At 37.5% G+C, this 12,639-nt stretch overlaps 1 protein-coding gene across 1 annotated transcript in view; it reads left to right on the forward strand.

The window, feature by feature from the left end:
• LOC145785375 (fibrocystin-L-like) overlaps positions 1–12,639 on the forward strand; it is a 150,909-nt gene that overhangs the window by 109,704 nt on the left and 28,566 nt on the right. Inside the window, exons 47-54 of the mRNA XM_082597030.1 lie at positions 1,945–2,045; positions 2,728–2,863; positions 2,941–3,110; positions 7,282–7,442; positions 8,389–8,528; positions 8,848–9,013; positions 10,713–10,824; positions 11,258–11,384. Coding sequence (XP_082453156.1) covers positions 1,945–2,045; positions 2,728–2,863; positions 2,941–3,110; positions 7,282–7,442; positions 8,389–8,528; positions 8,848–9,013; positions 10,713–10,824; positions 11,258–11,384 — 1,113 coding nt within the window. The remainder of the gene's footprint in view (positions 1–1,944; positions 2,046–2,727; positions 2,864–2,940; positions 3,111–7,281; positions 7,443–8,388; positions 8,529–8,847; positions 9,014–10,712; positions 10,825–11,257; positions 11,385–12,639) is intronic.

Raw genomic sequence — 12,639 nt, forward strand, 5'->3', positions numbered from 1 at the left:
ACCGATTTAACATATTTTACTACCCAAAGAAATATATTATAATTAAAATAAACTCAAACGTTTTTGACACGTAGGGGAGATGTGCCACCTATTGGACAAAAATAACATTATTACTGATCAAATGTTTTTTTAATTCAAATTATGAAATAAAGGAATTGTGTTGTGAAGTTTAGTCATTGTTTCATAACATGAAGTCAAAACAGTAACAAATTTAATATTAGTTTATTGCTTTTTATCTCATTAAAAAATGTCACTCAAGTGTCCCATAGGTTGGTTGCATAACTGACCAATCGGACAAGAGGTTACGTCCTTTGAGACACTTAGTTAGATACAGCAACGCGGTGTCTGACGTATCGCAATGAGAAACAATGTTGTTAACCTTAGTGCTCACGGAACAGTAGGCTACTTCACAGCACTACATAATCGAAGTCACATCACATGTTTATTAGACATTCAAATGCACAAATATTTGGCAAAACAAAAGATGAAATTTGCAGGACAAATTCTGAAAAATTTACCTCCTGGCTAGCCTACATCAACTGATCATTGAAGGTATGGGGGAGAAAAAGAGATGCTTGAGAACTTAGGGAAATAGTGAAAACTGACTCGTCGAGTATCGGATAGGGCATGTCCCAAAGGTAATCGATTGTATTGTCCCATTGCTCAACCAACCACCATTTTGTGTTCAACTTGCCTGAAAACCTGTCACAGTTCGATATGTAGTTTTCTGTTGCTGTAGTTTTAAAGCTAATCATATGACTCAAACTTTATTGCCAGGCCCCAGTTGTTATAACCCTGATTTAGTATAGAAAGGATTAACAACACTCAACCATTCAATTTTACTCAGACAGTTAAAAAAATGATTGACTGATCTCACCACTTAAGTACACAGTACACCAGTAAGTAAACCACGCTGTAATGATGTAATGTTAGTCTCGATTCCATGACAAAAATCTCAGTTCTTATGTTCACACATATTCAGAAATAATGAGCTGTCCCATAGGTGATGGTGTCCCATAGATAGTAGGCCTACATCTCCCCTACTTGTGTCATCAGCTGGAATTACTTTAACTCTGCAATATACATAAAATGAGAATTATCGGATAAATCTGACTATTTCATAGTCGCCGGTTCAAGTCGCCTGTCGCCAGTTCAAGTTTTTTACAACAGACTTCAAATTTTTGAACAAAGAAATGACAAGATCGTGAAACGATGGTTCTACTCTCAATTAAGATTCAAAAAAAGCTACTTCAATCCTAGGATATATTTTCACAATCAAATAGTGATCGAGATAAAAATGTTATAACACTAAAGCATTTTTTGCATCAAGTTGTTTGCGGCATACGTCTCAAGGCTTTTAGACGTAAGTGTTATTAATGGGTAGCTGATCAATTCCGAATAAGCAAGGCAAACGATACATCCGGTTATCGCACTAATTAGAAACCATATCACATTTGTGATAATGTTTTATTTTACACTTTTTAATTTTATCTGTAGTTAATTTAACTCTACAGTTTGGGTAGACAGGTTACTTTTTTATGTCTATTTGTGAAACTTAAAACCTTTGCTGCATTGGCACTCAAAAGCCAGGACACACAGACAACACCTCAAGAGGAGGTGGCGGCTTGAGCAAAGGAACAGATCTTGTCTGAAAAAGAAACATTGATTAGTGGCGCTTCATGAGTGTTTATCTTTATTTTTTACCTTCCCAATTTTTACTCCAGCCCACCTTGGAGGAGATATTCATACCGCTTTAAACTTTGCCATATCAAGGAAACAGCCTTTGATAAAATTTGTATAAATTGCATTGGAAGAAATAATTGGAAATATTACGTGACATTTTGGGCCGCTATAAAAGCAGAGGCTGCTCCCATATTTGTATAATAGCTTTTTCATAGTTAGTTTATCTCAGCTATATTATAATATTTGTGTTGATTTGTTCAGGGATCCGGCTTGCCGGTAGCGGTCACACATTGGTCCATAACTTAGTCACAATGGCGTTGTCGGCCAAGATATATCAAAACAGATCATCGGCTCTCATCAAGGTAACAATAATGACGAATCACGAAGAGTGGCTAGGTTAGAGACGTGTCGCTTGTGGTGGCCCAGTGCCGTGGTCGTGTCAATGGTGCTCGCTGATGTCTGGCGGTATGGGAATATCCGTGTCAATGTTTTATTGAGAAGTTGCATCAACCGCGGTATTAGTTTTGTCGAAACATTCATGTTCAAGTAGGCCTACGACCCTACGTTGTTGGTTGATTTGGCTATATCAGTGTAGAAGCTAACAACCCAAAAAGAATAGAATATGTACGAAATAGTTGGATTTATTTGCTGTTTGTAGAAAGGTCTTCATTGTAGGCGAGGCTGTGTTTTAGTGATGCTTACTTTGGAATCTGTGCTTCTTACATCGCTACCTTAAAGGCTCAGGCTCATCAGAATACGTTTAGTCACAGAAAACTTCTTAGGTTCAATGACGATGGAAAGTTCTTCTTACTCTATAGTTCTGCTAGTGCAATGATCTTTCTTTGCACATGTAACTAACTTATAGTCCCTAGCATGCGATCTAAAACCTGTGGTGTCTTGTTACCCGCAGCATCAAGACAAAATCACTTTTGCATGATAGCAGATAAAAAAGTGAATAACTTTAAAATTTAAAGTTTTTACAACCTAGAGAATTTTTCTTGTATCTTCTTCTCTGAGCGATCGATGAATGTTTTGTGCTTCCAGGAGTGGCACGCGAGCTTTGACGTCACACAAGCGACCCAGCTTACCATGATCGGCAACCGAGCGGCCGGGAGCCACAAGGTTTGCTTCCACACTAATGGGGAGTATTGCGACGCCGAACATGACGCTGCCTGGAAAGGTTCGTCTGCTGCCACTTTAACTTTGAAACCACTAAAACAAACTGAGTCAGATGTTCTTAGACAATCTGTTGTTTAGATAACGTTGGACATGGCTGTGTTCATGGCATGCATATCTTCCCCGGATCTAGCATCAACAAATGCACATTGATTCGTAACTTTGTTCTTTACAAAGTTAGCGATTTTGGAATTTACCAACAGACTTCCTCCAGCGTGATAATTCGAGACACCATTCTAGTGGATGCAAAAGTAGGTCCTTTTTTGAAGTATAATTTTTATTAGCAGTTCATAAGTCCACAGACTAACACATCCTCAGCACTGACACGCTTGCCGAGATTGACGTAGTGAAGCTTTGAATTAAATTGTTGTAGCTTGTAAATCATTTCATCCGCTAGGTTACGCAATAGTGCTCCGATCAACTTTATACACCGAGTGCTGCAGCATCGTTAGGAAACTTAAAGTTGGGGGAGAGAGGGTAATAGGCTTTTTCTTAAAATCCAACTTTAGTTTTGGTTTTAGAATAAAACAGGACATCTTAAGACTTCTGGAAAGAAAATGACATTTCCGTCCAAACCTCCTAGCCCGAAAATTACTTTGCTCTTTTAATTGTCTTCTGGACGTCATTTTTTGTTTATGGTAAAGTTAAAATATTATTTTCTCCTCTAGTAAAACAGGTTAAATATATTGCAAGACTGCCGTAAACATTTTTCTGGTCTTGGTTTCATCCCAAAACACCGAAAAAAGAGTCATTTCGATTTGTGCGCATGTGTGAAACGCAGGAAAATCGTGAAATGAATGCAAATAGCTTGTAGGCTATGAAGCTTGAGTGAACTGTTTTTTCTTGAAACCTACTATGTTCCCCCGATTTTTTTCATCCACAAGCCAAATATGGAAAGTTTTGGCACCGCTGTTTTTGGTTAATCCTTTGAAGGTTAGGCTCCTGGAGTCTTGCTCAGTTTGGGGGGGAGGGGGTTGTCGATTTTTCTTATGCTTTAGGAGTGATATCTCTATTATTTTTTAAGCCACGGTTTCAAAATTTGGGATGCACTTTGTAAAATTATTCACGCTAAGCATATCCGAAAATTAAAACTGCGAATTTTGTAACTGCTCATATACGTTGAAATGTTGAGGTGACTTATGACTTTTGGATTATTTTGCGATTAAAGCAATTGTAGCGTGAGTTTACACATTATTTTTTGGTAGAGTAATGAAGAACATGCATTTAGGTTTAGTTAGGATTAACGAGTTAGGATTAACGAGACATGGGCCAAATTAATTACTTTCATCCAGCTGGTGGGAAAATTTTGAACAATAGAATATAAAATATTTCAGAGGATGTGCTGAGAAATGCCCTATATCTCTCAATTTATAACCTTTATTCGCTCAAAATTTCAGCTCAATAGAGGTAAATAAAAGTTAGGAAAAGTCAAGAAATCTCGTAGTCGCAGCCTCAGTGGTTTTATAGATACAACTGTTGATACAAAAAGTTGAATTGACAGCCCCCCCAACCTTCAAAGGGTTTACTTGTGTACTGGTGGAAGCCCAGCCAGCTTGATCCAATATCTATAGCTCAGCCAGCCATGGGTATCGACTAACTTGACCCTATATCTATAGATGCAAATTTGACTTGTTTCATAATGACAAGTAGGCCATTGCCATCACTATCTGTTCTAACAATAGTAGCCAACCATCCCTAATTTAGGCTACATACTGTAGCCTACATTAATTAGGCCTACTTCTGGACATGACCTAAAGGTCCTAGGCTACAACGGATCTATCTTGTCATTAAACTTTTCACAGTTTCCAAAAAGTAAGTTTACGATACAACATGTAACATGAATAAACGGCTGTAGTTTTAAAAAAAATTCCAAGTAAATATTTCCATGGAAAATCTGACGTTGTTGTGCAAAACAATAATTACGGCCCAAAAGTAGGTTATTTCTATCGTGGGAGATAAGGTTGCATAGGCTAGGCCAGTGGTTCTCAACCAGTGGGCCATGGCTCACTGGTGGGCCATAGAAGCATTTTGAGGTGGGCCACAGACATATTTAAAAAATTGAAAGATTTATTGAAACATTATGTTTCATTTTTGTCACTACAGTCAATTTTACACTTGTGTGATGGTTTAGTTGCAATGAATAATGCTGCTGTTTTTAGTTACAAAGTGGCAATCATCATTCTAATTATTGCAACATACAGTTTTACATCAACTCAGTTTTTACAACACTTTATGATGTGATAGACTAGTTTGTGGTTACAATTAAGCCATCTTTATACGAGGTAGCCTTGTTGAACTTCTGCAGATCGCTTTTTAGTAGCCTACGTGCAGCATTTTATTTTGTGGATTATTTGGGGAGGAATTGACAATACTTGGAGCTTTAAGTTTGATGAAAATCACATTCAGTATGTACATCAATTTTTTATAACAAAGAAAAAGGACAATGTGTATTACGTTGCAAAGTTCTTAGTCATCATTCATTGAGGCCATCAAAACTGAAACTTTACCTGGAAAAAGTTCATCCAAATTACAAGGATGAAGATGTGAACCTTTTTAACGAAAAGAAGATAGTGTGAAGCGTCAGCGCTTGAATTCAAGAAGGGGATTCTAGCAACTTTCCAAAGGCAATGCTCTGCTGCTTTTTGTTTGTAAACCTTGTTTGCAACTTTTTTCATACATAAAAACTGAATGGGCCACAGAACTTTTATGCAAACAAAAATGGGCCACGAAAGAAAAAAGGTTGAGAACCACTGGGCTAGGCCTATCATATACATGTTACCGTCAGAGACTTTAATATGAAGTAGATTTTTACATGTAACCTATTCGCACAAAAATGATATAAACCTACGGAAATATTCATGCAGTATACGAAAAAGCAAAAAGCCTGTGAAAGTTTTGAAATCGATTTTAAGTGGATATTGTTATATTTATTTTTGTTTGTTAATTTGGCCAGCTCAATACCAAATTCGAAAATCAAACTTCGTGAACGAACTTTTCAATCTTCTTTTGGATTTATTAATCATCCAAATCGATGCGTAGCCTACTACGATCAGTATTAATCAAAAAGGTAAAGAGTAGGCTACCCCATTAAATTGATAAATTCAAGGGTAGGCTATTGTGAAGCTTTTACCACAAAAGTGTGGTTTCGTCAGTGACTACATAGTCTAGCCTACCTATTTTATAAAAAAAGGTATAAAGTTGTATTTTTGTAAGAATGATACGTGTTTAGGCTACTTAAGACGGCATATAGGCCTATTTGTGTGAAAAAAGCTATAGCCTGCAATACCTTCGGATCAATTTAATATGGTAACCTATTCTCTATTTCTTCAATACAAAATACTTGTATTATTGGTACGCATGCGCGTAGTCATGCGCACAAAAAATCGAAATGAGCACTTTCCCCTGTTTTGTAACGAACCAAGTCCAGGAAAACTGTTTGCGGCAGTCTTGCAACATTATTAGCGTGTTTTGGTAAAGTAGTAAATGATATTTGAACTTTAAACAACATAAACGAAATTAGTGATGTCAATGCATTACAAGGCAATTTTAGGCAAAAAATAATTTTCAAAGGAAGGGAAGAATTTTGGACGAAAATTTCAGATTTTTTCCAGAGGTCTAAGAATATACTGTTGTATCCTAAAATCAGCGCTAAAGTTGAAATTAAAATTATCCTCCCCCCCCCTGCGTAAAGACAAAAGTTGTAATATCGCCAGATGTAGATGTTTTCTTCAGGCGTTTCTTCAGGCGTATTGAGTAAACTTAGAAAATTTACTTCTAGAAAAGTTCTTATCAATACTTATTATAGCATTGTACACTCTCACCTACAATAATAACTTATGGAATTATCAACTGGGGATGCGCAAGCGCAAAATACTTGAATAGAATCCAAGTTAGACAAAATAAGATAATTAAAATCGTTACAGGAGCATTTGAAATGAAAACAAAATTACTGCCACTCTATCAAGAAAATGAAATACTATCTGTTAATTCTACTTATAAACTAGAAATAAGCAAATTTATGTTCAAATTTTATAATAATAAACTACCGGAAAACTTCAAAACTTTCTTTACACATGTATCAGCTATTCATTCGTATAACACCCGACGCTCAAGCTCCAATTCGCTTTATACTAAACAGGCAAATACCCAATTATTTCAAAAAAGTTTAAAATGCATTGGAATCAAGGTATGGAGAGTGCAGACTCGACGACCTCCCACGCCTTCAGGGCTACGGTCTTTCGCACTCTCTCATTGGATGCACAGTTGCACACTGTACGTTTTTGTTTTATGTACGTTTTGGCGTTTCGCATCCAAACAAAAATAACATGACCATCTGTTTTGTGCATGTCCACAACTTTTTTTCTTTTTCATTCCAAGCGCAACAAAGTGAGTGATACTTGGCATGTGTGGCTATATAATTAGGTCGCCTACCTTCCACTGGTTGCCGGTCCTGAAGCGACCCGTCATTCTTATGAAAACAAGTATTCCCGCATGGAGAACTGTCTCTGCGTAGGAAGGAGTGATGACTACGATCCACGGGTAGATACCAAGACTGGTGAAGAATTTTCTATTCTCGTGTTTGGGTGAGTCGGCTAGAATTTGAAAACTAAAATTCCAAGAAAGTGAATTTCCTGAATTTAGTGACTTTCTGTTTTCTTATTTGTCTTGCAAAGTGTAATATTGAGTATATGGTATGTTCCCGTATAAATTGAACAGGTGTCTATTTTGGGTGCCAAATAGATCACTATAATCTGCATAAGGCCTACTTACGACTAAGCGACTACTGAGTAATGCCTAGAATTTTCTACACAGTCTTTTAGCTAAGTTAGCCAATCGGTTGTAGAGCTAGATATATTCACTGGCGTTAAGTTTCTGGAGGATTATTCTGAGACGGTGCATTGTATGAAAATAGTTGCTTGCAGTGGACCTGTTGGGAAGTCGAAAGTAGATAGAGTTGCTGCAAGTATCACCATAATTCCATTAGTCATTTTATTATCATTTTGCATCAATTATTCAGATTAGTCATTGTTTTTGAATGGATTCTATGACTTTATGAACGAAAAAAACTGGAAGATCACCCGGTGCTGGTTCGACTGAACAACTGGGTGTACGCTTGAGCAACGCATTTCAAGGACAGCTGCTTTCCATTCAGCGGCATCTGTGGTGGATGAAATAATTCATAGACCAGACTTCAACAATCGGAAACTTCACTCTGTCAAACTCCATGTCCAGACCTGCGTCAGTGGTTCAAAGACTCTACAAGTATCCGCAAAACTGCAAGGATTACGCTCTCGAAGAAGCTTTCTCAGTTTGAGAATGAAAATTCAATCAATCACTATCTCGGTTGTTTTCCAAGTTGGATCGTAATGATAACTTCAGGAATGCGGCCGATTGTGTTCTCATGCAAAGCAATAGGAATCAGTGGATATCGGGATAAAATGTGTAAATACAATAAGTAGCACAATTTCTGAAGGACTTGAGCATTTGAAGAGCGGCAATACATAAATCGCATTATTATTTTCATTCAAGAGCTGCAGTTGGGTCGCCATCGGGTGGGAAAGTTTGCATCACGCTTCCTGTGTTTCAAAGTGGTCCCAACAAAGCACCAAGGGGAGTGTTTACAGATAATCGAGAATACCCAGCTCTTCACGGAATGCTGAATGTCACCAGTAAGTGCTTGCACTCACAAAGTGTTCATTGTTTTCTTTTCAGATGCCAAGTTTAATAAATGACGACACTGATCAGTTGGAGCTCATTGTCGCATGCCATCGGCTACCTAGTTGAAGAACACATTTGCTATTTTGCTACCCCAATTATTTAAACCGCCAAGCTACAACTCAATCTATGTCAGTTGTTAAGTCGACTGAATTGGCAAGAAAAGAAGAAGGCCTTCGCTCAGCAGTGGGCTACCACAGGCTAAAAATGCTGATGATTTCGGTTGCTAGTGAACATTTGCAAGGAGAGGGTCAGGTGTTTTGCAACTTTCAGATCTCCACATCCATCACTACAAACTCAACAGCGACAACACGCGAGATGTTGTATTCATGACCAACGTGTTCAATGAAGACGCTTTCCACCCAACCTACCTGTACGGCACAATCGCCACCGAAGTGGATGACGATAGCAAAGCCCACTACCACCGACCTCTGATTGGGTAAGTACTCTAACGGAATCACCACAATATTCAACAAAAATGGAGCAACTGAGTTTGTTTCCGTTCTCCTTTTGTGTAAAACAAACAGTTCAAACTTCAAAGCAGATGATGAAAGACCAGGCTAGGGTAGCTTTGCTTGGTCCTGGTAAGCCGTGCATTCTCGTCCTGAGCTACATAGTTGAAAGCACTCAAGGATGACATCGATCAGTAATATTTTAGCAAAACCTATTTATACATCCTGGGAAGCAACCAACCAATGTTCGAATTCGACCTGGCTTGACCCAAGCACCGTAGGTCGTAACACTGGGTAGAGCATGGAAGAGTCTGAGTGCAACTCTATAATTCAATTAGTTTGATGATTGACGCCACATAAAAAAAATAGGTTGCAATCCTTCTTCTAGTTTGCTTGCACAAGCACATCCAACTCCCAGCACAACGATTGGGCTATTGCAGCACATAGATAGATAACAAAGTCACAACAAAGTTGCCTCTCCTTGTACGTCGAATTCAATTTGTTAAACATAATCCTATTCGTCACATTCACGAGCCAAAATTAAAGCACTGCGACTCTAGTCATCCGGAACAAAACTGCTCTGACTTATAAAACTGAAAAGTTTTCTAATAAACAATTGGGCGCGACTGACATCCCATCACTGCGGTCTGGAATGTTTCCGACCTGGTCATAGGGGAAGGGAAGGTAATTTGATACACTTTTAACATTTTTGCCTGTTAACTGAAAATTACGTGACACAAACTGTTGATTTTAAGCTGAAATGAAAGTCTGATCCCTTACACACTTTTTAAAAACATTTTCACTTTTCTATTTTTGTTACTTTTTTTTCAATTAAAGTTTTAAAAACGTCACTCAAATGTATCAATTTACCTTCCACGGAAGGTAAATTGATACACCCGGAAGGTAATTTGATACAGTAAAACTAACACAGAAATCCCCTTTGACAGCAAAGCAATAAATGAAAATTTAATATGTGGTTGGCGTGCTTGGGTGCAAGGATGACTGTTGAGGCCTATTTGTGCGGCGAAGCTTCTGCAGCGGGATGGACATGGGAAGGATGATTGGCTGGAGTTCTTATTCAAGGGGCGTGCCTTACGCTGTTCTCGTTTTTTGACAGCAGATACCGTGTAGGCCTACGAAAGTCTATATAATAGTTGTTTCCCAAAGTAGCAAGTCGAGTTAATAAAGAACAACTTATTTAAATCAACTAGATCAATGACAACATTTATTACAGTCACAAAAAAGAACTTAATATACTGTATCAATTTACCTTTTTCAAAAAAACTTATAAAATTCTGATTTTTGTATGCTTGGATGCACATTGCAGAAAAAACGTGACATGCCCTTGAAGCCTTATCAATGGTTTGTTTTCATCTTTCAGGAACTTTTCTTTAATTTTCTAGGCGGAAATAATCATGAGTCAAAAAAATTATGAAAATACTCAAAAAACACACTTTTACAACTTTATGCCACAAAAGCGCGAGTTAGCTGCATGGTGCAATTTTGTAGGCATTATTTTCACAGATCTTCCACCTAATGACAAAATTTTGGACTAATATTTTTTGTACATTTCTGTAAGGGGGGTGTATCAAATTACCTTCCGTATCAAATTACCTTCCCTTCCCCTACATCATCAAGTTGGCTGCTTTAAGATAGTTTGCTTATTTGAGTCGTTAAATCTTCCAGGAAGATCAATCCTGCAGACTGCGTGGACATGGAGTGCGATGCAAAGAAGAAGGTGCTTGTCAAGGATGTTGATGGAGGCTTCTTAGGAAGCTACGGCGCTATCATACCAGAAGTAGGTCTATCAACAATGTTATCATGAAATATTTGCTTATCACTAACTCCTCGCTTCATTGTAACTTGGACTGAACAGTGAAAGTAGTTCATAGAAACATTAAAGAGACGACGTGCATTAGTCCTGTGTCATGGAAGCCCTCATTTGATACACCGCAGCAATACGACGCCAGCAACTTACTCTACTATTGCCATTCTTTTCCGATCTCGGAGAAATAGTTTGTCACATTGAAGCGTTGCGTAAAACAAAAAAGTAAGAAGCGAAACATCTCTGTTCACCAAATATGGCTCCACCTCGTTTGAAGGTTACAAGCTTCCTAGAAAGGTAACAAGCTCTCACGATGCAGCATTGCAGCCGAAGAAAGATACATTTTGATGAAATTGTTACTGTGGAGAACGTTTTGCTCCCGATATTATGTTTATGAAACTTTCAGGCAGAATTTGGTTGGGACGTTGCCGCGCAAATCAGCCGCGGCTTAGGGGATTACCGCATACCAAAAGCCATGCTCACTGGAACAGACGGGACTCGATTTCAGGTCGACGATATAGCGGACGGGAGAGGTGAGTTTACAGTAGATACGTCCTGGCATTCTACAAAAGCGCAGCTGCATGCTTTGATCATATAACTGTTAATTAACTGGTCAACATTTTTTTGTTGTTGCGTGAAATGTTTTAACTGATTTTACATAATTGTGAACAAAGTTAGATAAATTACATAGGCTAGTTTTCAGTTTTAATTACATTAGCCCACTGGACAATCAAAAACAATTCCACTGTCTAAAGTTTTAATTACATTACAGTCGTATTGCTCTAAAATTTTCAAATTATAGTTATTTCTGAATGTATTTAATTACACATATTTCAATTAAATACTTTATTATTTATGTTCTTCAATGACTTTTTACAGTTTGATTTTATCAAAGACAAGACTTTGATAAAGATTAGGTTGCAATGTAGAAGTCCCTTTAAACCCCAACTAGCGGCTCAGCAAACGTACTAATATCATGCGTTCAACTTACCACATGTAATGTTTAGTTTGTTTGAAACATTGGTGTGATGATTCGTAACTGTTTTCGACTTCCTCTATTCTAAATGAACCCACCCACAGGGCTGCCTGCTATGTCTTGGAGGCTTTTGCAATTCTTTAGGTTTTAAATGCTGCATCGTTGCGGACATCAAGAAATATTTTTATCATTTGTATTATCTCAAAGATTTCGACAAACATACGGTACAGTTTCAAGTAGGAACAGTTTGTTACAATAAGATCTCACTCTACCAGCTATAGACAGGACCTCCGAGAGAAATCAGGACTAGTCTGGAAACAATACGAAAATTGGGCCCTAACAAAATATGTTTAAGCAAAAAAAAATTTTATGCGTTGCATGTTCGTATCAATAAACTTAGTCTACTTTTATTGGCGTGAAATTGATTTCCTTTAAATATTCGATTTTAACAACGTATTGATATGGATAAAAAACTTCTCTCGATATGAAACTCTTCACAATTTCTCGAATATAACCTCCTTGCAGCAGAAATACCATTCTTGCTAACTATTTTGTCTTGAAAAAATTGTAAAAAAATCACAATAGCCTAGACCAGTGGTTTTTAATCTTTGACACTGCCAGACGGTAAAAATATAAAGATGTTTTTGCCGACCGGTCACCATGGTATCAAAGGCACGACTATTTTAGGAAAGGTGCGTTAGAAAATAAAAAGAAAACTTATGCAAAACTATACTCAAATATTCAGTGTGGCGTTGGCAAATATTTTAGTGTGTGCTGGGACAAAATTTATTTTAAAGTTGCTTGTATAAAAT

This window comes from Aplidium turbinatum, chromosome 16 (genome assembly GCF_918807975.1).
Source record: "Aplidium turbinatum chromosome 16, kaAplTurb1.1, whole genome shotgun sequence".
Taxonomy (NCBI): Eukaryota; Metazoa; Chordata; class Ascidiacea; order Aplousobranchia; family Polyclinidae; genus Aplidium; species Aplidium turbinatum.